This window comes from Xyrauchen texanus, chromosome 8 (assembly GCF_025860055.1).
Source record: "Xyrauchen texanus isolate HMW12.3.18 chromosome 8, RBS_HiC_50CHRs, whole genome shotgun sequence".
In the NCBI taxonomy this organism is placed as follows: domain Eukaryota; kingdom Metazoa; phylum Chordata; class Actinopteri; order Cypriniformes; family Catostomidae; genus Xyrauchen; species Xyrauchen texanus.
The window spans coordinates 27,504,163-27,531,755 of record NC_068283.1 but is presented as its reverse complement, the minus strand read 5'-3'; the positions used below and the strand labels follow the sequence as shown (position 1 = coordinate 27,531,755).

The 27,593-nt window shown below is 38.5% G+C and overlaps 2 protein-coding genes across 2 annotated transcripts; both read right to left on the bottom strand.

Moving 5' to 3' along the window:
* Nucleotides 1–832: 832 nt before the first annotated feature.
* Nucleotides 833–3,063, bottom strand: ccndx (cyclin Dx). Its single transcript, XM_052131548.1, has 4 exons — nucleotides 2,324–3,063; nucleotides 1,781–1,996; nucleotides 1,319–1,639; nucleotides 833–1,206 (listed from the first exon to the last, which is right to left on the bottom strand). Exons 1-4 carry the CDS (start codon nucleotides 2,540–2,542, stop codon nucleotides 1,066–1,068), a joined length of 897 nt encoding a protein of 298 aa, XP_051987508.1. The 5' UTR covers nucleotides 2,543–3,063; the 3' UTR covers nucleotides 833–1,065.
* A 4,818-nt stretch (nucleotides 3,064–7,881) lies between these two features.
* On the bottom strand, nucleotides 7,882–27,540 carry LOC127647342 (TBC1 domain family member 17-like). The gene is made up of 17 exons (XM_052131531.1): nucleotides 27,474–27,540; nucleotides 26,691–26,786; nucleotides 26,522–26,599; nucleotides 24,757–24,886; nucleotides 24,238–24,424; nucleotides 24,015–24,126; nucleotides 23,755–23,925; nucleotides 23,539–23,664; nucleotides 23,278–23,381; nucleotides 19,328–19,422; nucleotides 14,654–14,770; nucleotides 14,456–14,556; nucleotides 14,278–14,377; nucleotides 13,849–13,946; nucleotides 10,504–10,620; nucleotides 9,064–9,150; nucleotides 7,882–8,951 (listed from the first exon to the last, which is right to left on the bottom strand). The coding sequence occupies exons 1-17, from the start codon at nucleotides 27,498–27,500 to the stop codon at nucleotides 8,766–8,768; spliced, it is 1,932 nt and encodes a 643-aa protein (XP_051987491.1). The 5' UTR covers nucleotides 27,501–27,540; the 3' UTR covers nucleotides 7,882–8,765.
* Nucleotides 27,541–27,593: the final 53 nt, after the last annotated feature.

The window sequence follows — 27,593 nt, the reverse complement described above, 5'->3', positions numbered from 1 at the left end:
GATTTGTATGGTATCCGCAAACGTTTACTTACTGTCGTAACACCGTACTTGAGCTGGAACGCTCATATGGTAAAAATATGGTGTAGAAATCTCTAGAAGACCTCGGACGTTTATGAGAAATAATTACGTAACAAATCATAAACTTGTATGCACTTTTTTGGATAAACAACAATATTTATTTTCACTAATAGGATTTACCAGAAGCAAATAACTTTTGAAATGAAAATGGAACATTGTTGGATTCCTTATTTATTTTCTTAAATGTTATTAACTTTTATGAGAAACAAACATTATCATTACATTCATGGTATGGAAGTTTTGACCTATTATGATTATTTTCTAAAGGTGAAGCAGTGTGCAACTTGAATATCTGAAATGATTTCAGCGGAACAAATTTGACAGTTTTTAGAAAATTGTAAAACTTTTCAATGACTGTATGCAGTAACTGTATGTAGTAAATTGATGCAATTCATTGTGCAAGTGACTATTTAATATAAATTGTTAATTGACATAGCTTTCTGTGTATGGAGTGCAGATGATGGAAAATTAACAGAGGAATGCATTTTTACTCCATATATTTTCTATGTTTTTCTCCATTTTGTTTGATAATGGACTACTATGTTGACAACCATAGACACTTTATTGTAATTCATTCGAAAAATAGATTTTCATTTTATCAAACACTTTGATTACAAACAGGTTGAAACACTGATAAACAAAATAAATTAATAATGAGTACACAATAAATAACATGATAATAAATGAACTATAAACTGTGGAAATGCAAAACATAAAGTGAAAAATATAAACCTAAAATACATAAATAGTCACAATAACAGATATGGCAATAAATAGGGGACAAGTAAATATTCTCAAAATAAGTACTCCACAAGTAAATAATCCCTCAAGCATATAAATAAAACTGATTATAAATTAGATCACTTCAAAAGTTACATAAGACAAAACATAAATGTCACATTGTGTTGAAATCAGTTTTACTGATAAATTACAGTGAGACTGCAAACAAGCAGTCTCAATAAATATCACTCATAAAATAACCCTGCTTTAAAAGTCTATTTCTCTTAGGTCTGTGGGGGTGCTGGCTCTTTCATCTTCAATATCAGCATCTTTTTCTTCTTGTGCTCCATTTCTCAATCTCTCCCTGAGAGCTCCCTCAATCAGATCAGTACAGCACTGCAACACAGCCTGTAGACAGACATACTATACAGTTAGCAACTGCCACACACTGTACAAACACAGATACATAAATACTACTGATAAATCTCTCCTATGCTCTCTCAAAGAAATGTTTGCTTACCACATCAGTCTGACATAGTGTAGCCAGGGCAGAAGTCATGACAGTCAGTTCTCCAGCACTCTTGGCCCTTAAACCTCGAAGGGCAGAGTTCAAAGCGGCTGCAGCAACCAGAGATGGAGGCGTTCCCAGAAAACGAGAGTCACACACACACATGGCAACAAGTGAGTCACTATGACGTCTCAATGTTGAAAGAAAGTCTCCTGTATTTGTGTCACCATCCTTCAGTTCACAGAGAGTGCGAAGGAAGTGAGGGATAAAGTCTTGAGGGGTCATTGCTGCCACATCCCACCTTAAGGTCGCCAGGACAACACGCTCCATTTCCTGTTAAAATATGCACAGGTATGAGTTTAATATGTATACTCTCATATAATGTGTAATATATAATATAAAATACTAATAAAGAGTTGTGACTTAAGAACATGGAGGGTTTTCTTTAAAAAAACAAAACAAAAAAAAACTCACCCGTAGGTTTGAGGAGAGGAAGTCATACTCTGCTGTTGCACAGAGGGTATCTGCACTAACTGTGTCACTTTCTGTTAGCTTGGAGGCCACCAGGATACAAGCTGCAGCCAGACAAGATGGAGAAATAGGCATAGATAGAGTGACTGACAGATATCGATCCAACAGGGAGACAGCCAGTGGGAAGACAAGCTCATCGCATTCACATTCATAGCACACCTATCACAGAAATACAGAAAAGGAAACATTGAAACAACTAAACAAAACTGCTGGAACCTTGAAGTCCTTTCAAACTTTCAAAAAAAATGAAGTATCCCAAACCTTTGGAACTCTCTTTGTTACAACAGTCTCCAGTATTCTTCAAATGGAGCTAAAGTCCTCAAGTATATGAATACAGTATATGAAGTATTGTGAACTATTTTAAAATACGTTGTAGAGATAAGATGGTGAAATGGTCTATTTTCATGCATAAAGAACAGTTTGAAGCACAAACAGAACCTCTAAAAACATATCACAAATTTTACAAATCTTTAAATCGCTATCTACCTCCATGGTCCACTTGACGAGCTCCTCTCTGCGCTGAGGTTCTCTCTGGATGAGGGATATGTAGAGTGAAGAGGGCAGGTACCTCTCCTCTGACTGCAGAAGTCTCTGAATAACCCTCAATCCAGAGGCACTTGGGTCCCAGGGGGCTCTGACCGAAGACTCCCGACCCTGAGTCCTGTCCTGGCCCTCCTCCTCACACCACAGAGACACAGACATCATTCCTGCCAGCAGTTGTGATCCAATACTGAAGGTGTTTATCCCAAGTAGAAGATAATTTTTGCACTGTCCTGAAAATAAAAGGAGTGGATGAGTTTAAATGTGCACTACTAATAATTTGAGAATGTAATTGTTCCTTTTAGAGCAAGTTCCAATTTCTTTCACTCCTTAAAGTGCTTGAGTTGTGTGTGTAAGTGTGTGATGGTGAGTGTCAAAGTTCTTATGTTGTTCTAAACCTTCTTCTCTCTTCTTCCCGTTTATATATCCTCCAAGAGAAAAAGTGACTGGTGATGAAAAAAATGGAGAAAGTGAAGAATAAAAGAGGGGTGTGTAAAATGAGCGGAGTAAAAAAATAAAAGACCAGACTGCTGGCTGAGCAACAATAGCATCAACAGGTGGAGAGAGGGCGAGAGAGAGAGAGAGAGAGAGGGAGGGGAGGAGAGAGGAGTGCAGACAAGAGAGGGAGTCACCCAGAGGGACAGAGGAACAGCTTGTCACCGTCAGGCGAGAGAAGAAAAGAGAGAGACAGAGCAACAGAGAGAGGAGAGAAAAAGGTCATCTCCAAGCTGTGACAATGAGAATGAATAACAATAAGTCATGGATGTTTGTTGACAGTGAAGGGTATCAGATAAATAGATGGTGTGATTGTATTTTGTATATCTGTGCTTCAACTAAAGATACTGTAATTCATGTATATGCAGTAATTTATGGACTTTGAAATATTCAACTCATTCTGACATCAAAAAACGTTTTTGAATGTCATGGTTTTTAAGAAGTTCTAAAACATGTAACTATTGACATTAAATAAATAAAACATTTCTGCTGAAAATACCAACTTTAGACAAGCATATATTTCCATGCTGGTTTAGGCTGGTTAGTGGTTAGTTATGCTAACTAGACTTCTTGATTAGCTTAACCAGCTAGATTTTTTTTTGGTCAACCAGCTTCACCAGAAAGAGCTGGTTTTGGCACTAACCAGACTCCATAACTAGCTTAACCAGCTAGATTTCCTTTGTCAACCAGCTTCACCAGAAAGAGCTGGTTTTGGCACTAACCAGACTCCATAACTAGCTTAACCAGCTAGATTTCCTTTGTCAACCAGCTTCACCAGAAAGAGCTGGTTTCAACACTAACCAGTCTTCCTAACTAGCTTTACCAGCTAGATTTCTTTGGTCAACCAGCTTCACCAGAAAGAGCTGGTTTCATCACAAACCAGACTTCTTAACTGGAATAACGGTATATTTCCTTGGTCAACCAGCTTCACCAGAAAGAGCTGGTTTAAACACTAACCAGTCATCTTAACTAGCTTAACCAGCTAGATTTCTTTGGTCAACCAGCTTCACCAGAAAGAGCTGGTTTTGGCACTAACCAGACTCCTTAACTAGCTTAACCAGCTAGATTTCCTTTGTCAACCAGCTTCACCAGAAAGAGCTGGTTTCAACATTAACCAGTCTTCCTAACTAGCTTAACCAACTAGATTTCTTTGGTCAACCAGCTTCACCAGAAAGAGCTGGTTTTGGCACTAACCAGACTCCTTAACTAGCTTAACCAGCTAGATTTCCTTGGTCAACCAGCTTCACGAGGAAGAGCTGGTTTTAGCACCAACCATACTTTTTAACTAGCGTTACCAGCTAGATTTCCTTTGTCAACCAGCTTCACCATAAAGTGGTTTCTGCACTAACCAGACTTTTTAACTAGCTTAACCAGTTAGATTTCCTTGATCACCAGCTAGATTACCTTGGTCAACCAGCTTCAAGAGGTGGATTTCCATGGTCAACCAGCTTCACCAAAATTGTTGGTTTCAGTACTAACCAGACTTTTTAACTTTATTTACCTGCTAGATTTCCTTGGCCAACCAGCTTCACCAGAAAGAGCAGGTTTTGGCACTAACCAGACTTTTTAACTTTATTTACCTGCTAGATTTCCTTGGCCAACCAGCTTCACCAGAAAGAGCAGGTTTTGGCACTAACCAGACTTTTTAACTAGCTTAATTAACCAGTTAGATTTCCTTGGTCACAAGCTAGATTTTCTTGGTCAACCAGCTTCACCAGAAAGAGCTGGATTTCCATGTTCAACCAGCTTCATTAGAAAGTGTTGGTTTTAGCACTAACCAGAGTTTTTAACTACCTTTACCAGCTAGATTTCCTTTGTCAACCAGCTTTACAAGTGCTGGTTTCATCACAAACCAGACTTCTTAACTGGAATAACAGGGTATATTTCATTGGTCAACCAGCTGAAATGGTTGTTTCCAGCATCCAATACACAACATAATCTGGTGACCAGCAATGCTGATATTTTCAACTGGATGTACAGCATGTTTAGTACGAGTTTAGCATGAATGTCTTTTTTTATTTAGAATATATAATGATGTTTTAAAAAACTAAAGAAAAACTGTAATTGATACTCCAGAACACCTGATTTTCCAGGTCTAAAATGAGATCAGGCTCAGAGCAGATGGAAAAGCTTTTTGAAATCTGATACAGGAGTGAGAGACAGAGACTGAGTGGTAAAATTGGAGAGTGTGCAACTTTTGTTTTCGTCATACTGAAGTCACACATACTCACCCCCTTATTTTCAAAGCAATTATGCATCTCCATCAAACACAACATGCACTGAGCCCCTCCCTGGGCCTGTGGCAATCTGGTGTCCTGTTTAAAGAGTGGTGAGTCCTCGTGGGAGTGCTGGACGAGGTATGTGCAACAGACAGTGGAGCCAGGCAGGTCAATGAGGCGTATTGTCTCTCTTTACAAATCACTGTCAGACACCAGTGCCTGGCCTTCTGCTCCCTCTCACTTAAACACTCACACACACTTACACTTACACTAGCACTCGACTCCTGGATGGTCCTGAGAGTCACAGCAGGTCATTGAAGTGAGGAACTCATGACTGGATTTGTATGCACACAGGCAATTGAACATTTGAATTTGACAATTGACAATTTACAAAGTTGGGGTTTTGTAAAATTTAGTCATGCAATGTTTTGTTAATCTTTTGTTCAGATGGGTTTTTGAGTTAAAGAGCTATAAAAAATTATTTGAAAAGCATGGGCCAGACCATCTTGGAAGAATTTGATGAGAACATTTGAGAAGTACATTTTTAAATATCTTACATTTGATCGCATATTGTGGTATCTTGTCAAATCTGAGCACAGTTTGAGACATTGTTGAGATTATCTTCTGTAAGTCTAGAGGAGACAAATGTGAGATACTCTTTTTAAATTTATTCATTTTTTTTTTTTTACAAAGTTTCCATTTGTTCTCTTTATTTAATCCCATTGCTCTGTAGGGGGAAAAGTTCAGATATTATAAGACATTTTATCGGATCCTTGAGCCTTCCATGGATAGCAAGTCAAATCTGTTTACCAAATCTCACTTATGGATTGTATGAGCACACTGTAAAAAATGTCAGTCATTTTAACAGTAAAATAGTGTAAAAATGCTACAGAAATAAAATGTTAATTGATTAACAAATATTAACTGTAAAATATACAGTAAAATGTTTTAATATATTTTAAAAGTCAATACAGTAGTTTTTACAATAAAATGATATAAATGTAAAAAGAATGATTTTCCTGTATAATTAATGGTAAAAAGAACGAGAGTACATGTACTTTTTTTTTAAAGTAAATTATTGTTAAAATTACAGTAAAAAACAGTAATCGGGCATTCCCACAATTCCCTGTATGACCCATTACATTTAATTATATTTCATGGGAATAGTTATGTTTCTTCTTGTTTTTAATATCAGTTATGTACACTGGGGTGTTCTGTGTTATATTTGATGTAATTTAGTTAATGTTTACTGCATTATTTAAATCTCACATGTGTTACCATGATGGTGTTTGGTGTTTGTGTGAGTGATGTTGAGTGCTGTCTCAACATGTTTATTGGTCATTGCTCCTGGAGGAGGCACTACTGATGAACTTCATGTCATCATGTGCTCTTCTGTAGTCACTAGGATGATTAACAAATTCCTCATGAACATAAACAACAGATGTTTCCAATTTAAGAAGGCATGTTAATTTATTTATTTTTACAGTGCCAGGGTGTAAATTACAACCATTTTAAACTGTAAAATGTACAGGTTGTTATGTAAAGTGGTTTACATTTAACTGTATTTTTTACAGAATTATTCTGACAACCACAGCTGCCAAATGTTTTTTGTAAAAACAACAGGATTTTTTTTACAGTGCATGTGAACTTGTAAAATGATGATAATAACTGAGTGGATTTGATTTAGGTCATTTTTAGTTACTATAGTGGCTTAGGGGTATTGGCCTATTTTTAGAGCAAACAAAACCTCAGCACTGAACACTTGATTCTTGGAAAGTTGAAAAAGGGTCTTCCTGTTAGATTGCTGTCCACTTCTTAATTCAAGCTAATTTCTTCCTTGTTTTGTGTGAAAAAAAGAAAGAACAGAGCACATAACATTGTGAAATTGTCAGGAGTCTGAAATAACTCTTACACAGAGACATATCGAGTCACAATCATAGGACAATAACTCTCTAAAAAACAATGAAGTTCTCACATACACAAAGAATGGCTTCACTCAGACACCACAGAGCTGCTCAAACAGCTTTAGGCAATGAAAGCTAACTAGAGGATAACTCAGAGCAGATTGAGTTTGAATGAGGCACTCATACTTTTTTTCTCATCCCCAGTAAAGTGAGGTCATGCTGGTTGTACAGGGGACAAGATGAGTCCCATGAGTAAAAATGTATGTTTGGGCACGAGACAAAGAAGGGTGGCAGATCGTAGGCTGTTTAAATGCCATGCTAAATTCATATGTTGCAGCTGTATTCAAACAAACACAGTGGGAAAATGAAGGGAGGGTGAGAGAGACAGACAGAGAAAAGAGGAGGCTGAACGGCAGAAAGAGCAGCGGGTAGGATGGTGAGGAGGCGTGGTTCTCCACCCCTCATTTTCCAGCTCATTTGCTTGGACAGTGGGCAACAGTGACCCCATTTACCCTGATCTTTTAACCCCAGGCAGACACCTGCTGATGGAGAGTGTGAATGTGTTTGTTTGTGTTACAATGACACTGGTGGTGTCTTATTGGCACATGGGTCATTTCATTCTGTGATAAACATGGTTAAACAAAACATATGTCTTACATTCAAAATTATTTTCTGCTTCATTAGCTGATCGTTTCACCCACAGTATCATTATTTAATTTAAAAACTCCTAAAAAAGTTTTTATCAAAACTATAGTTTTTTAAATTTATTTTAATATTAAAAGTACTATAATTGCTAATTCTCATTCTCAGTAAATACACTGATTACATCTTATTTTCTGTTATTCTGCCTAATATCTTTCTTTATTTTTGGCATTCAACAGAAGATAGTAGGGAAGTAATACAGGTTTGGAACAACATGAGGGTGAGCAAATGATGACAATTTCCACTTTTAATTAGTTTCAAGATAAATAAAACCGTTTATCTAGGGTACACTCATGGAATTTTGTTGTGGAATTGAAAAGCATAAATCTTTAAAAAATACATATTTTTTGTGTGTGTAAAGAACAATTATAGTGTGATAAGAAAAGATAATAAAGACATTTTACAAGGAACAATACCACACCAATAAAAAAATAAAAAAAGAGAATGCCCATAACTAAGTTTGCAGGTTTTATTTACGATGCTTTAGCCATATGAAACACAAAGAAAAAGCACAATGGTTAAAACAAAGAACAAAATAAGTAATATCAATTGTAGTTCTTGCTATATTGCATGCAAAATGTAAGGGTGAAAGTGGAGAAACAGACAACATAAACAGGAAAGACGTAACAGAACGATTATACATAATAATACAATGCATAATAATAATTACTAAAACATGGTATTGGGTAATATAGTTAAGTGTGAACAACCACACAAGCAATAAGATATACAATTTTGTTAAAGCAAAATGGTATCAACAGATAAAATATGAGCTGTAAGCATCATGGGGTGTCAGAATTCCCTCTCTTCCAGACTGTTTGCAATGCCCTCAGTCATTCACACATCTCAGTTTGAACAGCATGTTGAAAATATTCTGCCCTTCTTAGGAAAGTACAGTATATAACAGTCAGTAAATCTCAGTTTTAGGTTGCTGCAGCTATAGATTCTAATTTCTGAATAACATTCACTAGTATTTTATAAACAAACACGTTAATCATCAATCTCTTGGAATATTCATGATTAGATGTGATTTAAAATCCACTCTTGCCCTTCTGTCAATCACTGGAATTAGGGATGCGTAGGATGTGGGCACTTTGGCGTCTGCCCATTGAATGACTGGCAGGCTGTAGCTCCCCTGGATTCTGATTGGTTGAGAAGGGCGTCTGTCTCTCTGGTCTCTGAATCTGGGCTCTCTTCTGAAGAGCTTGAGGGGACATACAATCCAAGAACTTCCTGTACTTTCACAGGCAGCTCCTGAGAATAAAGCAGTTATCAAGTATAACAGTATGAAGTATGTATGACTATGGTTATTTTTCATACCATATCAGCAGTCCTATCTCTTCTACAGAGCACTGTCCCATCTCACCTTGCAATGCGCCAGCTGTAAATAAATGGCCTCAGCTCCACAAAGCACTGAATGCAGGTCCAGCTTCATGGTGAGCTCATTAATGTGCTGTAAACAAAAACACACAAATGCTTACACACAAGGGCTGGGCGATGTGTAAAAATAAGTTTATCGATAATCGTCTGAAAAATATTGCAATATGCGATTATATCGTCAACCCCCTGCTGAGGGTCGGTGAACTTTTTTGCTTTATTAATTTTGCTTTAAAAAATGTATTCATTTATTCAAACATAAAAAAAAAGACATGTCTAAATTCAAATTGCACTTTAAACTAAGTGAAAAAAAGCAATAAAAATACAGTGATTTAAAAAAATCGTATTTAATAACTCGCCATCACGCAAGAATCCGTCAACGACAACAGGTGGAAAATTACTAATAGCCTACAGATTAAGAACTAAAGACAATTATAAATGTAGAGACAATCATAATCATAATATATAAGCCTAATACATTTCCTTGTGTTCCCAAAATAATGCTGCCAAATGTGTGTTCTTATCGAATTTGTGTTTGTTTTAAATTTTGGTTAAACAGTTAATGCTGCCTAAGGAAAATAAAATAGAACTCAATTTTAGGTTCAAGATGAATGTGTCTTGTATTACTTTATGATTGAATTACTTACATATTTGTTTCTTTAATACAAAGATATATATTACTGAACCTGCAGAGTTGCGTTCACAATGCATGTTAACCGTGTGGAAATAAAGCAAACTAAACTCACAGCACCTCCTGAGATGATCAGAGATCATTTGCAGCATTCTCAAAGATGACATTATTCTTTCAAACCGTTTTCAGATGAATGAAACAGAGAAAAAAGTGTGAAAACTCTTTACATGTACTTGTTCCACATGACAGGCTCGTGCTGCACACCTCTGAACAAACAGCAAATCAGACACACTTTACTGTAGTCTGTTCTTAAAAATATAACAAGGTACATTTCTTGAAGCATGTGTATTTGTGACTAGCAGCATTTCTTGTGTCACTTCGAGACGTCTTACAGGTTGCCTGCCTGTTGCGGGTAGATGAGCAAAATTACCCGCACATGAAATACATTTGGACGAGGAGCTTGCGAACTGGATTCAGCCTCATTGCATTTGGCGGGTGGTAGTTTCACACCCTGTTTAATTTATTTGGCGACTTCCCAGATCCATGGTTTTGTCATTTCCCAATATTTTCAATCATCGTCTGTCAATTGAGCGTTGCAATCGGCATTAGGTTCTTTGTAAGACATTGTTGATATCCAATAACATTGACCTATTGCCCAGCCCTATTACTCACACACTTAACAGGTAAGATTGAAACTGGATAACTTATTTATAATTTGCCATGCACTTTTTCCAAAGGCTTTCTGCTTCCATAGTCTACAATCCTTCAGGAACAAAGCGTTATGTATAGAGAACCCACCTTAAGTATAGAGTTAAAGTCATGATTGGAATCAATCAGCTCCTCTCTCTGTGACTCAAGAATGGAGCAGGCCATCAGTAAGTGAAAGGTTTCACAAGGTAGACGAGTCCACATGACCTATAACAAGAAGACATGAAGATCTTTAAGTGAAATACTCCATAAATCTAGAACAATATTAAAGGTGTATTTCTATATTTATCTTTTTACTGTAAATACTCCTCCCTGCCCAGTAGGTGGTGATATGCACAAAGAATGCAAATCTCCAAATATAAAAGAAGAATGTGAAAGTGGAGACTGATGGTAAAAAAGGACTTAAATATTGATCTGTTGCTACTTCCACAACTATCATATCCCTTCTGAAGACATTGAGTCGTACGGCTTACTTTTATCCTCACTTTATGTGCATTTTGGACCTCCAAAAGTTTGGTACCCATTCACTTGTGAGGACCAACAGAGCAGAAATCTTCTTCTAAAAATCTTAGTTTGTGTTCAGCAGAAGAAAGAAAGCAGGGTTCGACATTAATGCTTGTCCGCTTGTCAGGGACAATTGGAATTTTGAACGGGCAAGTTAAAGAGAATTTTACTTTCCCGAACAGACAAGTAACCCGATTACAATATAAATAACAAATGTTAGCTCAATAGCTTGGGATTACGGGGATTGAGTGCAATTTTAATCATTCCCGCATGTTCCGTCCATTGCGTCGCCCTTTTTCCTTCACTCGTGGTGCAGCGTTCAACAGCTTGTCAGTGCAAGCAGTGGGAAAGTGCATATTTAATGACCTTTAGATTTTACACATATAAACGGGCAATGTCTCTAGAAGCAAGTGATGCGATAAATCTATTGCTCCTGTGCATAATCAACAAATCTGCCTTCATCGCAAGTGCGCACATCGTGGGGCTCCATCATAATACAGCAAGAAAGGCAGACATTTCAAAAACGCTTTGTGTTATAATACCATCTGTAGAGTGAAGAGAAACAATTAAAACAAACTTATGCACCTGTTACATGCCTCACCTTTCTAGAGCTCCATCTAATGTGTGCATCCAAGTTATTTTATCTGTCATGTGAATCAGTCAATTTTAATAAGTTTATAACAAAATACACTGGCAGCCAAAAGTTCAGAATAATGTACAGATTTTGCTGTTTTGGAAGGAAATTGGTAATTCAATTCACCAAAGTGGCATTCAACTGATCTCAATTGAAAAATATATCTAAACAGGCCCCATTTCCAGCAGCACTCCAACACCGTATCCTTGAGCAATCATGCTAAATTGATAATTGGGTACTAGAAAATCACTTGTCATTATATCAAACACAGCTGAAAGCTATTTGGTTTGTTAAACGAAGCTTGGCATAGTCTTTGTGATTGTTTTTGAGTTGCCACAGTATGCAATAGACTGACATGTCTTGTAGTCAATATTAGGTCAAAAATGGCAACAACGAAAAAAGCGGCTTTCTCTAAAAACCTGTAAGTCAATCATTGTTTTGAGGAATGAAGGCTATACAATGCATGAAATTGATTTCACACAAAATTGTACACTACATTCTTCAAAGACAAAGGGCAACTTGCTCTAACAAGTACAGAAGGAGATGTGGAAGGCCAGATGTACAAATAAACAAGAGGATAAGTACATCAGAGTTTCTAGTTTGAGAAATAGACGCCTCACATGTCCTCAGCTGACAGCTTCATTGAATTCTACCTGCTCAACACCAGTTTCATGTACAACCGTAAAGAGACTTATGAGAAGAATTGCAAAGAAATAGACACTTTTGAAACAGAAAACAAAATGAAAATGTTAGAGCGGGCAAAGAAACACAGACATTTTACAACAGATAATTGGAAAAGAGTGTTATGGAGCTGTTGTGGGATCAGATAGAATGTAAGGTGTGTGAGAAGTGCCCAACAAGACAAGTGCTACAGGAGTATCTGGACAAACTGACAGCTAGAATGCCAAGGATCTGCAAAGCTGTAATTGCTGCACATGGAGGATTTTTTGATGAGAATTCTTTGAAGCAGTTATGAATTTTTTTTTTCTTCAAACTGCATTAGTCATTTTTCAAATTATTAATGTCCTGACTATACATTGTGATCTGTTGAATGCCACTTTGGTGAATAAAAGTACCAATTTCTTCCATAGGAGCAAAATCTGTACATTATTCCAACCCTTTGGCCGCTGCCAGAGTACATTATAATAATATTAATACTACAACATTAATTACACACAGTGAAAACATATGATCTATCTTTAATATGCATATCTGTTTTGAACATACAACATAACTGATTTTGCAGCAATGTTCTTTATCTGTTAACATTTTTAATGCATTTTGTCAATATTAAACAGCTGTTTTTAATGGAACTGGATGATTTACCAAAACATGAACCCCTTCAGCTTACCTAAAGGTAACCCTTTACAAAAAGGTTTATTTGTTACGTTAGTTAAAAACATCAGTTAACATGAACTAACAACAATAAACACAACTTTTATAGAATTTATACATTTTGGTTAATGTTAATTCCAACATACAGTATATGAATACATTTTCATAGATTAAAATAAAAAGTTGTATGTGTTAACATTAGTTCATGCACTATAAACTAACAATAAACAATTGTTTTTGTAATTCTTTTAGTAAGAAACATTAAGATTTATAAATGCTGTAAAATATTGTTCATTGTTAGTTCATGATAGCTAATGCATTATCTAATGTTAATGAATAGAAACTTATTGTAAAGTGTTACCAAATATAGTCATCATTACTCGCCTTTATGTTGATCCAAACCTTTCTAACATTCTATCTTCTGTGAAACTCAAAAAGAGATATTAGGGAGAATGTTAGTTTCAGACTCAATTCACTTTATTTTATAAAAGAAAAAGATGCAGTGACAGTGAATAGTGACTGTGACTAACATTCTGCCAAAAATCTAATTTTGTGTTTCTCACTTAGAGAGAAATTCAAACAGGCCTGAGGGTGAGTAATAATAAAAATAAATTCTGCACTGTGTTCTTAATCCCAGTTAGGTGTAAATGATGACGATGGAGGTTTTTCTTCTTTTGCTCCCTTACGTACTTTCTTTTGTTTTTCTCTCTGTACTATTAACTTTTTACACGGACAAGTGAATGACCAATTTACAAGCACATGACAATGCTTAATGTCGAGCCCTGGACAGTCGTACACATGTGGGATGGCATGAGGGCCAGTGAATGATGAGAGAATAAGTTCTTATCTTGAGTCTTTTGCTAAATTTATTGTGATTCCTCCATTTAATGTTATTTGGACACTTTCATTAAATTAAACTACAAAAAACTACAAGTGCTGTATGTTGATATTTATTTATTTACCTCCCATAGACTCAAGATGTCTTCAAAAGTGAACTCTCGCTTAAACCAAATCAGTAACCATCGGAAACAGAAGCAAAGTGAGCCACTATCCTGAGAGTCTGTGACAGAGAAAGAGAAGAATGCAATATTAATGAACAGGTCATGCCACCAATTAAGAACAAATGTACATAACAATAATACAATTGTATTTGGACAACCTGTTCAATCACTTATATTTCTACTTATTTTACTACTAATTCTTCATAAAATATATTTTTTAATTTAAACGTTTACTTGAAATGGAAGCTTGTTGAAAAATACTTGCTGATTCTTGCTTGTTAATTCTTCATTGTCAACAAGTACTGCAGTTGCCATGTTGCACATTTGACAAATAAAACTTTGACTTTGAGAAAGCTGATATTTATAGCGTGTGTATGTATGTGTGTTTACCCAGGTAGTCACAGAGCTCGGGATCGAGTGCTCTTAATAGGAGGCTGAGCTGAAGGAGCTGCTGTTTCATGGCCTCTTGAGACTCCTCAAAGTTTTGGTGCTGAGAACAGAGAGAGATTTTATATCTAATGTATCCACTAAATAATACACAATCCGAAAACAAAGAATGTCTACTAACCACTAGATCCATAAAGCCCGTCAAACACCAGAAGGACTCCACCTCATTCTGGGTGACAAAGAGGAGTGGAGATAAAAGATCACTCATTCCCTGAACATATCCTAAATAGATGAAGCGAGAAGGAGAGAACATTTGTTGAAACAGCATCCTCTGGTGGATATAATTGGAATTACCATGACATATGGAGAATATGCTTACCAAGATCAAAGTTAAACATGCAGTATGTCATCAGCACATCATTAAGCAGCACAAGTCCTGGGTTCTCATTCCCAGAAAAGAAGGAATTAAGCCTGTCTGTTCGATTAACATCTCGTTCTGGTTAAAACGAAAACAACATTTCAGATGTATTGAATGACCCATTAGAGTGAATTGATATCACTTTTCTGCCAAAACGATACCAGTGCTAGTGCCCGAGACCTCTCTCAGAATCAGCCCACATTTCCACTGAGAGACAAACAATGATATAAAAGACTTCGCAACTTGCCCCCAAACAAACATGGCACTCTATGGTCTTTCTTACTTTTTGTGTAAGATTTACTCCGTTTTGAAAACAGATTTTATTTTATAAATGTTTTGGTTACAACTGAAGCTGGCAATTGCCATTTCTTTGCTTATTTCACAGTCCACTATTTCTTTTTTTACAGCTTTCTAGTTTATCGTGGATCTTAAGAGATGACCAAATAGCAAGAAGCATGTTGGTTTCCTCCACAGAGCACTGCTGCATAGTTTTTTCTAGGTACAGTTAAAGAGATAGATCACCCAAAAATGAAAATTCTCTTATCATTTACTCACCCACATTGTTTACAACAAATTCTCCTCCTTGCCCAGTAGGTGGCGATATGCACGAATAATGCAAATTGCCAAAAACAAAAGAAGAACAATATGGAAGTGAAATAATTTAGCTTCTGAAGACATGTATTTAACCACTGGAGACTTATGGATTACTTTTATGCTGACTTTGCTGAGATTCAAAGTTCTGGCCACAATTTGCATTGTATGGACCTACAGAGCTGAGATATTCTTCTAAAGATCTTGATTTGTATTCAGCATAAGAAAGTCATACACATCTGGGATGCCATGAGAGTGCGGAAATTATGAGAGTATTTTCACTTTTGGGTGAAGTATATCTTTAACACTTGTTAGTCAGCCTCAGTTGTTGTTTTGAAAACTTCACATGGTGTCAACACTATCAACAACGTAACATCCCCCCTGTGCCACGGTTCTGGCATGTGTGCCGGCTCTTACTGTTGTTTGTTTTTCTCTCCATCTTGTCTCACAGGTGGTGCAGGCACGTGTGATCGATCTTGTGAAGATGCTGAACACGGTGATGAGTTACATGCCTGCTGCCACCTGCTTTCCTCTAATTGCACTCCCTTCTTATTCCTCGTGTTTCCAATCTTTTTTGCCAGTTTATTGCTCTCTGTTACTGTTAACATGTGCGCTGTTTACGGTGAAGTCTTACTCTTCTTTCTTATGTAGTTTAAATGAGCTCTAGCATCTGTTGGTTGCCTGTCTATTGAGGTGCTGTTACCTGTCTGCTTGCATTCACTTTCACCAGTTGGTGCCCAGGACTGTGGAGGAGGATTCCTCGATTTGTGCTCGAGTCTCAGGAGATTTGTCTGGGCTTCATTTGCACCTCACCAGCTTCTACGGACTCTCATCTGAGTGCTCCCGACTTCCAGAACGCACAAATTCCCCATATGAACACACTATTCACTAGCTCTTAGTGGCTTGCTGGCTCTATGACTTCTTCAGCCAGCACAGGGTGCGCCTTCACTTTATTTTTTTTAGAACTTGTGAATAAATACTGTTGAACTCTCTCTCAGCTTTAGGGACCTTTATCCTCCCCACTCCCCAACCGTGACAGAATAAACTGGCAAGCAGGAACCCAGCGGAGGAGACGACTCTATGCTCTGCCCTCTCTCAACCAGGAGCTTTGCTTGGATGACAACAAGACCAGATATCTGCTTCTAATCATGCTTTAGAGGTAATGATTTCACAGCTTGCGGATCTGACAGCGATGTTTCAGCAGCTCTGCTCTCCCTCTGATCCGAGTCCAGCACAGGACACACCCCCAACTCCTCCGGCGGCTTCTCATGCCCCCTGGTGACCAAAGGCACGTGCCATTCCTCCACCACCATTCTCAGGTGAGGGGTCTATTAGGGCTTTCCTCTCACGATATTCACTGTTCTTCTCCTTGCAGCTCTCCACATACTCCTCAGACACTGTGAAGATTGTGTGTAATATCACATTCCAGGAGGGCTGGAGAATGGGGAACGGCGATGTGGGATAACCGGCATCTGTGTTGCTCCTCATATGAAGCTTTCTCCTCTGAACTTCACCTAGTGTTTGACCCGGGAAGCTCAAGGTCGGGAAGCTGGGAGGTTATTATCAGGGCTGTCCCAGGATAATCATTCAGTTTTTTACAATTACACCACTGAATTATGCACCCTGGCCGTTTCCAGCAATTGGAATGGTTTTGCAATGTGGGATTTGTTCATGCAAGGTCTCTTGGACACTATTCAAGATGAAATTTACTCTCTGGACCTTCCCCGCGGTTCGACGATTTGGTGTACTTAGCCATCCGGGTGGATCACCATTTGACTCAACGCATCGTCACCACCGCTCTTCCCCCTCACGGACAGTTAAACCTCACTCACAATCCACACCAGTAAACTTAGTTTCCGATTCCCCTTCTGACTTTGAACCTATGCAGGTGGGTAGACTTCCTATGCCCCACAAGGCAGTAACAACCTCAAAAGGGTTTGTGTTTTGTCTGTGGCCATTTTGGCCACCTTGTTGCCTCCTGTCCATTATAGCACAACGGCCATCAGCAGTTAGGGTGTTACTGGCGAGCACGACGCCCTTGGACATAGCCCCCCGGACACCGCAATCTCCTCCCAGCTAGGCTGCTGATTGGTACAGACTGTCATGTTACCTTGGCCCTGGTGGATCCCAGCACCAAAGGGAATTTCATTGACACTGATTTTGCTTCCAAATGGCAGCTTCCCAGGATCCCATTGAATGAGCCCATCACCACCCACACACTTAACAGCATGTCCCTGTCAGTCATAACCCATTCCACTAAGCCGGTCACTTTGATCACCGGAAACCACACTTAACAGCTGTCTTTTTACCTCATCCAATTCCCTTCGACCCCAGTTGTGCTGGGACACCCAGCAATTGAATTGCTTCCTGGCACATCTCCTCCTCGAGGATGGTTGTATTCGCTCTCGGCTCCCGAGGTACAGGTACATTACTGATTCTTTGACAGCCGGTCTCATCCACCCTTCCTCATTGCTCGCAGGGGTAGGGTTCTTCTTCGTGGAGAAGGATGGCTCGCTTAGACCCTGCATAGATTATCGTGGGCTGAATGACATCATTGTTAAGAATCGTTATCCTTTGCCATTGATGTCCACAGCCTTTGAACTCTTGCAGGGAGCATCCGTCTTTACGAAGTTTAACTTATGCTATGCTTACCACCTGGTTCATATCAGGAAGGGGAATTTAGGAATGACAGCATTTAACACGCATAGGGGTCACTTTGAATATTTGGTTATGCCTTTCAGATTGGTCAATGCCCCCACCGTCTTCCAGGGGCTCGTGAATGGCATGCTTAAGAAACATAGTCGATTGTTTTGTCTTTGTTTATCTTGACGATATTCTGATCTTCCCCCAGAATATGCAGGACCATGTGCAGCATGTCAGGCAGATGCTTCAGTGGCTGTTAGAGAACCAGCTGTTTGTCAAGGCAGAGAAGTGCACTTTTCACACTCAGTCGGTTCCACTCTTGTGGTTCCTTGTTTCATCCGAGGGAGTACATATGGATCCGGCTATGTAAAAGCCGTCTCCGAGTGGCCAACCCCAGATTCTCGTAAGGCATTGCAGAGGTTTCTGGGGTTCGCCAACTTTTACTGGAGGTTTATTCACAACTATAATCAAATCTCACCTTCATGCTAACTGACTTTAGTTGGTCCCCGTGGGCTGAAGCCACATTTACTAAACTTAAGAAGCGGTTTTCCACCCCGCTGCTAGTCAGTTCTTTGTGTAGTTTGATGCGTCCGAGGTCGGTGTTGGAGTGGTCCTTTCTCAGCGCTCTCCCTCAGATGGAAAGATGCATCCATATGCATTCTTTTTGGATCGGCTGACCCCCAAGAAATGGAATTACAACGTTGGTAACCGGGAATTACTGGGTGTCCAGTTGACTTCCTGTAATCTTCCAGCCAGGCTCATCCAACCACTGTCGGTGCCTTTGAGACATTGCCATAGACCAGTGTAGCTTCGGCTACCAGCCCCCCCCGTTCCTCGCTCAAGAGCCCGATGCTCAGGTTCCATCCGTCCATGCATTTTTGAAGAGGTGCCGACACACCTGGAAAGCCACCAGAGAAGCCTCATTACGGCCTGGTGCTCAGGTTACGAGGTCAGCGGACCGACACCAGTCTAAGCCCCCAGCTTTCGTGTGCAGGCAGAGGGTTTGGTAGTCCTCCCAGGACATCCCACACCGTCTCCCCTCACGTAAGCTGGGCCTCAAGTTTATAGGACTATTTCCATCACCAAAGTCATTAGTCCGGTGGTGGTCACCCTTAAATTACCACCTCACTTTAATCACATTCACACTGTTTTCCACGTTTGCAAAATTAAGCCTATTTTACATTTCAATTTGCACGCCGTCCCACTGTGACACCCTGCCCGTGACAACTGAGGCTCCTGATCCAAAACAAGCAGGTTTAAATGGCTAGTGGAGAACAATTTTTCAACCCCAGAACCACCTTTTCTTCAGTGGAAATGTGTGGAACAGCACAAGATTTATCATCGGCTGCTGTACCAGCACTGGCACTGTGTCAGTGGAAAAGGGAACTGAGTTAAACTGACCTATGAGGCTTCGGTATCCTCTGAAGAGAGAGTTCCTCATCTCCTGATCTTCACTTACTGATTTCCACTGAACTTTCATCCTGAAATACTCATCCCTGCATCAGGAAAGATTCACAGGAGAAAAAATTTAACAAAAGAAGTAAACATTAATTTAAACATCTCATAAAAGTTAGGCTACAGTCTAAAATCCTATACATTGTATTTATGTTCTTAGAAGTAGTTATGGGAGAAACTAAGCTTTTTCAAAACTTTAAATCAGGTAAATGTGACACACAGAGGACATCTGCTGGTCACATTTGGGTAATTGCAATAGGAAGACTTAAAGGGGTCATATAATGCCATTTTTGTACAAGTTAATATGAATCTTTAGGGTCTAAATGAAAACTTTGTAATATACTTTTATTAAAAATTCTCATTAGTATTTTAAGAAAACACTAATTTTACCTGCTCAAAAACAGCTCTGTTTTCAGCACGCCGTTTCAGTGCATATGACTTTAAATGATAATGAGCTTTGGTCACCCCGCTCCTCCTTTATGGAAAACATGCCGTAATGTACCCTGAGTGTAAACATTAGCTACATTCATTGTGAAGCATGCAAGCGATTTGCAAAGATTAATATAAAGGTTAATAAAACGTTACACTTACTTCTTCTGGAGGTGCAGAGGGAATACAAATAGTTGGTACAGAATCTTTTTTCAGCAGCAGCTTCTTAGCAAAACCAGCTTTATACTGACCCTCGTTTATAAAGCAGTCTGGTGAAAAATGATTCGCGCAAACATGAACGCATTGACGTTGCTCGTGGGGAATATTCCCATCGTAAACAAAACTCAGCCACTGCGTCTTCAGCGGTTCAGATTTAGGAACATCAAAATGACTGCTGTGTTTGTTATTACACAAAGAACAGGACACCACAATCGCTTAGGCACCATTCTGCTCCAGTGTATCAACAGTGATGACGGACTATGATTGACAGCTCGCTCACGAGCGAGGGCGGGTCTGTGTTGAAACACTGCTGTCAATCAACAATCCTGGGAGGGGCGTCCGACCGTGTGACGTCACACGGTCGAACGGCTCGATTTGAGGCAGGGAAAAATATATAAGGAGATTAAAACAAAAACACTGGATGGATTTTTATCATAATAGGATGGTTGTGTACAGGCACAGCCAACACACATTTCAGTACAATCAACTTGAAAAAGTGCATGTACCATTATATGACCCCTTTAAATCAGAAGCAGCTACAATGACACAATGGCTCTGAAAATTATTTAATTAATATATACTGTATATTTTTTTATTTAAGGACAATCTACAATAACCTTTAATAAATATATCTGAAGTTTATCTTCATACTAAATCAATACTTTTTGTATATTCAAATTAAACATTTATATATGTTCAGATGTACTGAAGTTTACTGGACTTATTATGATGTTAACTGATAAATTAAAACTATTTATGGTATTATTTTTCAAGTCATCCTCACTATGCAACATATTTATTTGCACAGTACTGTATATATATATATATATATATATCAGTGGCGGCCGCTGGTCCTTCAAAGAGGGGAAGCTCATTTTCGGCCTACATTATAAACTTATTTAAAAGTAAATTCTGCCCTATGAATGAACGAAAGAACGCTCTAAAACAAAATATATTAAACTTGGTAAAACTGAAACAAGGAATGTGGTGTATAATTGTGTGAAATGTATTATGCAAATTGACTAGCAATTTCGGCAAACAAATATAAAGACATAGGTTGCAGCAGTTTGTCTTTCGACTACGCTTGAGAAATCCGCGATGGGACTGAGCGCGAAATAGCTTCAGTGACTTCTTATAGTACAGATTCGCTGTCAATCAAAAGGAGATGCAGTCTTTCGACAGATCCTCCAATCATCACGCGGAAGCCCGGAGTCCGGGACAGCCCACTCCTCATTCACCCCCAGAGACGCTGAGCGTCTGTGGGCGGGACATAATCGCAGCATTTATCCAATGACCGTCTATTTTCGGAGCACTGAAAAAAACTGTTCAGAGCAGCCCCATTGAAGTCAATGGACGCTCGGCTTCAACAGGGAAATGCACTGACGCTACGGGAATGTATGAGAAGTAAATCGAGTCAGCCGACCTGCTATATGTAATGTAGCTGATTCTGAATGAACTCGTCTTCGAGATGAACGTGTTCTAATGCATTTTTAGTCAATAAATTGTTTACACAATAGTACATATTTGACCATTATTTTTTTGACATTATAGGGGAAGCTGAGCTTCCCTTGCAGTCTTAAAGAAATCCCCACTGATATATATATATATATATATATATATATATATATCTTAAACAGTTTGAGCAATATAGATTTGTAAACACTACAGAAAGGCTACGTTGATAACTCACATACAGTCAGCAGCGCAGGACTAGAACTCAAGTACAAAATTAAATATCTGTCAAGGTCATTAACCAGAGTAAACAGCTGACTTGTGCATGCACACAATCAGGTTAAAAGAAAGAGTGCTTAAGTTTTTTTTTTTTATTATTGATGATAGTTCATTCCAAGTTGAGGATTAATCTTAATAAATCTTTTTAATGAAATATCACAAAATACATACTGTAGGTCTCTCTAATTTGTCTCTCTAATATTTTGCTTTTTGTGATTGTAGTTTATGGTGGAAAAAACCTCTCATGATTTACTTAACCTTAATCCATCCCAGATGTGTATGCCTTTCTGTCTTCAGCAGAACTGAAGTAAAGATTTTTATAAGCAGATAAGTTTATCCATACTATGCATGTAAATGGGTGCCATCAGGGTGCTGGTTGTCCAAAAGGCATAATAAGTCTGCATAAAGGTAATCCACACAACTTCACTTGATCAATTAATGTCTTCTGAAGCAAATCAATAGTTTTGTGTAAAAAATAAATTGATAATTAAAACATTATTAACTTTAAAAACATTGCTTCCTGCCAGCAGTCGACGCATCAGTGAGGTAAGCGTTATGGCGCGTTCATGAGAGAAGTCAGAAGTGCATGCTTTGTACACAACAGAGGAACGAACGTCATGCAAGAAGAGTTGCTTTAAAATAGCAATACAGCACTGTGCGGAAGCAACCATTTAAAGTTAAAAACAATTACATTTTAGATTGATTTTTTACACAAACATATCGATTTGCTTCAGAAGACATTAATTGATCAACTGGAGGCATGTGGATTGCTTTTATGCAGTCAAAATGTGTCCTTTGGACCATCAAACAGCCAGCAGTCTGATGGCACCAGTTTACTATGGACAAACTGAGCTGATATAAAAATCTTCAGTTTGATTCTGCTGAAGAAGGAAAGTCAAACACATCTGGGATGACTTCAAGGTAAGTGTGGGGGAGGGGGGATTGGGGGTGAACTATCCCTTTAAAGTGATTGACAGGGAATTGTAAATCAGTGACTTCCATTCAGCAAATCGTGTTTGAATCAGTCTGATTTTCTGAACCTAGTAATTGCTAAACTGACTCAGTTTACTGATCAGTTACAACCACTCATTTGACACTGGCTCAGGGGTTCAGTGTGGAATAAAGTGCCTAGCGTCAAACAGCAAAATATTTTTTTTAAACGCTCCTAAAAGAATGATGTAACGAAGCCTCGTTTGCTCCAGTCACCTGACTTGGCCAGGTTTCGATGCTTCGTGAAGCAGTTCACGTTTTTCGACATATAACTTAATAGACACTTTTTCACCAGAGTAAAAAAGTATGCACATCACATAAGCACATTCTAAGCAGATAGTTAAAAATACATCTCATGTGCTAAGAAAAGGTGTGAAAAGCAGAGGTAAATGACACAAGAGACCACAGAAAAAAACTAAACTGATCAAGATGCTATAAAGAAGTCTCTATTTAAGGTAATGAATGCAGTAAATATTTTTATTTAAGCATTTTTTTGTGTGTGGCAAACCAGAGGATGTTAAGCTCACGTTTTGACCCTTAGAATTTCTTCTCTCTCCACGGTTGTGCTCTTCCATGGGTAGAACCCCAGCAGGAACTTCCAGACCTCTTTCCGTAAAGATGGAACAATGCCCTAGAAAAGGCAGGCATAAATCTTTGATAGAAATTGCATCACTGGTTCATGGCATCTTGGCATATAAGAAGCATTACAGGAAGATCGCGTCTCAGTTATAAATTGCAGAAGAAAAATTAGGATTATAGAAGTATATTCTTTGAAAACATGGACATACCCCTCTAAACACAAGCTCTCTGACTCGCTGAGAGTCTGTAACACGTCCTTCTGAATCCAAGAACTGATCCCAATTATCCAAAGGTTTTCCTCTTTTGACCTCTGGTCTGGGGCCGAGCTCTACTCCCTGGTCAAAAAAAGTGTTGTCCTTTTTCTAAATTGCATTTATTTTACAGACACAACATAAAACAGACAGCCACAATGCTTGGTGACTTACGCAGGTAATGAGTTCAAAGCCTGGCTCCTCATCAGCTAGGTGTGGCAAGTGAGCGTCCTGGGGCAAGCGGTTACTGAGGGGTGACTCTGGATGTCTAAGTGCTCCTTGGAAGAAGTTAGTCACTTTGGAAAACCCCCCAAATGTGGTTTCATAAGGATCCTGAATGAACCTCTGTAGATATGACCAATCAGATGGTGTGTTTACAGGTTTGTGCATTATAAAACAACTCTAAAAACACAAAAGTTGTGCCATAGACTTACAGAGACAAGGTCTGCACTGGTATCATCAAAGAGGTGAAGCTCATCAAATGATTGAGATAGGGCACCAGAATCATGTGGGTAGGCCAGGAAGAGCCTACCATCCACGGGAGATCTTAGACAGAGCAGAACATGGTGACAAAAGTGCCACATGAGTGTAAATAATACTAAAAGTAGTATGATGTATAAGTAGCAGCTCAAAGAGAGAAATGTGTATGTCACTCACGGGGCAAGTCTGATGAACCGCTGCATGGCCTTCAGCAGCTCTCTGGTGCCCCCTCGATGGAAGTGCAGTGGAGGGAGAGGATGGCCCCCTCTGGTGGTCAGCACCAGGAAGTTTTTACCCAGAGAGAAGCGAGGCCTCCGTAATGAGTACAGCTCTGACAGAGGCAGAGAGAATGAGCCCCACTGACCTGCAAAATTTTTTTTTTATTTAAGTATACTTACTTAAAGGATTATTCACCAAAATATTTTTAATACTACAATATTTTCCTCACACTCCTGTCATTCCAAACCCCTATGACTTACTTTCATAGCTGGAACACAAAAAGTGGTATTTAGCAGAATGTTGAAACTGCTCTTTTCCATACAATGGAAGTGGATGGGGCCAGGGACAGCCATGGTCACCATTCACTTTCATAGTAAGGAAAAGAGTAGTTTGGACATTCTGCTGGATAACTCCTAAATGAGGGAGAGTAAATGATAAAAAAAATATTCATTTTAAATCAACTATGCATTTAAATACCATGTATAGAACCGGTTTCTCTGACTGGTGGATGCTCCTGCCGTCTGTCCTGCTTGACTGTGCTGATGACGGCCCAGTCTGGCTCATAGCCTGGGTCAAACTTAGTCTCCTCTTCCCCTCCCTCGCCATCCTTACAGGAACACAGATTTAAGAGAATTGGGTGAGAGAGATTTAGGTGACGTATAGTATATTAGGTATTTATAATGTCAATCTCAGTATTGATCTTAAAAGCAATTCATTGTCTTCCCAAAAGAGCATGTGACAAGTGAACTTTGAACTGAAATAGAGCACGATAGAGTCTGGTTCTGGAAGTAAAAATCCCACTAACCTTTTCCATAGACCGATAACTTACAAACCTTTAAAGACAGAGCAAACCTGAGCTACGAGGTTGTTCATTGATGGTATATGCTTCTGTTAAAGCCATCAGTCTGTGTAATTGCAACTTCATTGTTTAAAAGTCATGTTTATTATCAAAGTTCCTGATGAACAACTACACTATCTATGGTCCAGCAGAGAAAGATCAAACTATCAGAGAACTGTCGGCCAAGAAAGCCCACTAAACAAGCTCGGAAGTAACTGCCCACTGCCATGACATACTCTGAATGATGCAAGCGAGTTGCAAGTTGGGAAAAACCTCTCATGATTTACTTACCCTTAATCCATCCCAGATGTGTATGCTTTTCCTTCTTCAGCAGAACTGAAGTAAAGATTTTTATAAGCAGATAAGTTTATCCATACTATGCATGTAAATGGGTGCCATCAGGGTGCTGGTTGTCCAAAAGGCATAATAAGACTGCATAAAAGTAATCCACACAACTTCACTTGATCAATTAATGTCTTCTGAAGCAAATCAATAGTTTTGTGTAAAAAATAAATTGATAATTAAAACATTATTAACTTTAAAAACATTGCTTCCTGCCAGCAGTCGATGCATCAGTGAGGTAAGCGTTATGGCGCGTTCATGAGAGAAGTCAGAAGTGCATGCTTTGTACCCAAAAGAGGAACGAACATCATGCAAGAAGAGTTGCTTTAAAATAGCAATACAGCACTGAGCGGAAGCAACCATTTAAAGTTAAAAACAATTACATTTTAGATTGATTTTTTACACAAACATATCGATTTGCTTCAGAAGACATTAATTGATCAACTGGAGGCATGTGGATTGCTTTTATGCAGTCTAAATATGTCCTTTCCTTTGGACCGTCAAACAGCCAGCAGTCTGATGGTACCAGTTTACTTGTATTGTATGGACAAACTGAGCTAAAATCTGCTTATAAAAATATTCAGTTTGATTCTGCTGAAGAAGGAAAGTCAAAAACATTGAGTTGGTCTCCCTTCTATCTCAAACTACTTAATGTATATCTTGGTATGCAATATATCAGAATATTTCACAACAACCTCAAATCAATCATTTTATACTCCATTAGGTCATTCACAATGCTTCATGGGATTGTAGTTTGTGCCCTCATGAAAGACGGTAAATACACAGTCTTGTACCTTTGTCTTTTTGTTTTTGTCCAATTTTCAAATACTTTTTCGCTTCAAAACAAAGTTTCTAATGGTGTGATTCACCTCAGAGCTGGTTGGTTTGGTTCATGGCTTGCAAGTCTTTTATAAAGGATTTTATGAAAAGCATATATAAAAAAAAAAAACGAATGGGAAAATTACTTATGGAAACCAGGCAGCTGAAAAAGTGGGCATGCAATGTTGTGCTCTATTAGAGTGTCCCATTGTGGCAATCTCGTCAAGTATTTCTCTTACCAACCTTTTTGGTGTAAAAGACAGATGGAGCATTTCTGACATCCTCCTCAACAGGACTCCATTCTAGTGCTGGCTCTCCATCCTACACATATTCAAATGTCATAAACAGTCAAATGAGTCAATCAAGTCCATATTCTTGTTACAAAAGTACTTGATATACATACAGATCTTACCCGCTTAACTATACGAATAAAGCCAGGGATGGTTGTGTCCTGATTACTTCTCTTGGCATTGGTGTGGAGATAAACCCCCTCCTTCTCAAAGATCAGCTGACGAATGACATAATACATAAAACTTTTAACCAACGATATAGATAATTTAAAACATAAAAAATAAGGATTACAATGAATGGTTTGATCATATAAAAATCACTGAAATAGATATAATCAATTTAATGTTTTTCACAATATTACTACTATAAGGCATTATTAAGGACTAGCTAAACGTCCTATACTCCAATGATTTGTCAATCGAGTAGCCAACACCAGATTAATTTCTAAAGTCAAATCTGCAACATCCAATTCATGTTCGGCTTTATTAATATTTAAAAATGCATATCAGCTATTTATGACGACATTCATATTATATCAAAGGAAGAAAGCGGCAGTGGCGATCTATCGACTGTGTCTAGAAATACATCTAATAGTTTTCTATAATTTTGTGTAACTTGTGACCAGAGCTTCTAGTTGAGCTGAACGTGTCATCCAATGCAAGACAGTGATACTGCAAATGTAACTGAGAGTCCATCATAAAAACATGACAATGACTATACCATCAGACTTGTACGAAACCAGTCTGTGCACACGCTAACTAAAATAACTTTTTAACAGCCATATCCAGGAAACATAAAGAAGCTAAAAGGTAATATAGGTTATACAGAGGCACGGCTGATGTCATGTCAGATATTAGATCGACGACATAACTCAATGTTATTGCTAACCACTGTCAGTATTCACCTTGTGACTCTCTGGCTTCGTCTCCATTCCTCTGTTGTTCACGTACTATGACCAAAACACTCTCGCACTTCCGTTTTTTCTGGAGGGCACCGCCCACTTCCGCAGCAGCAAATCAGATAC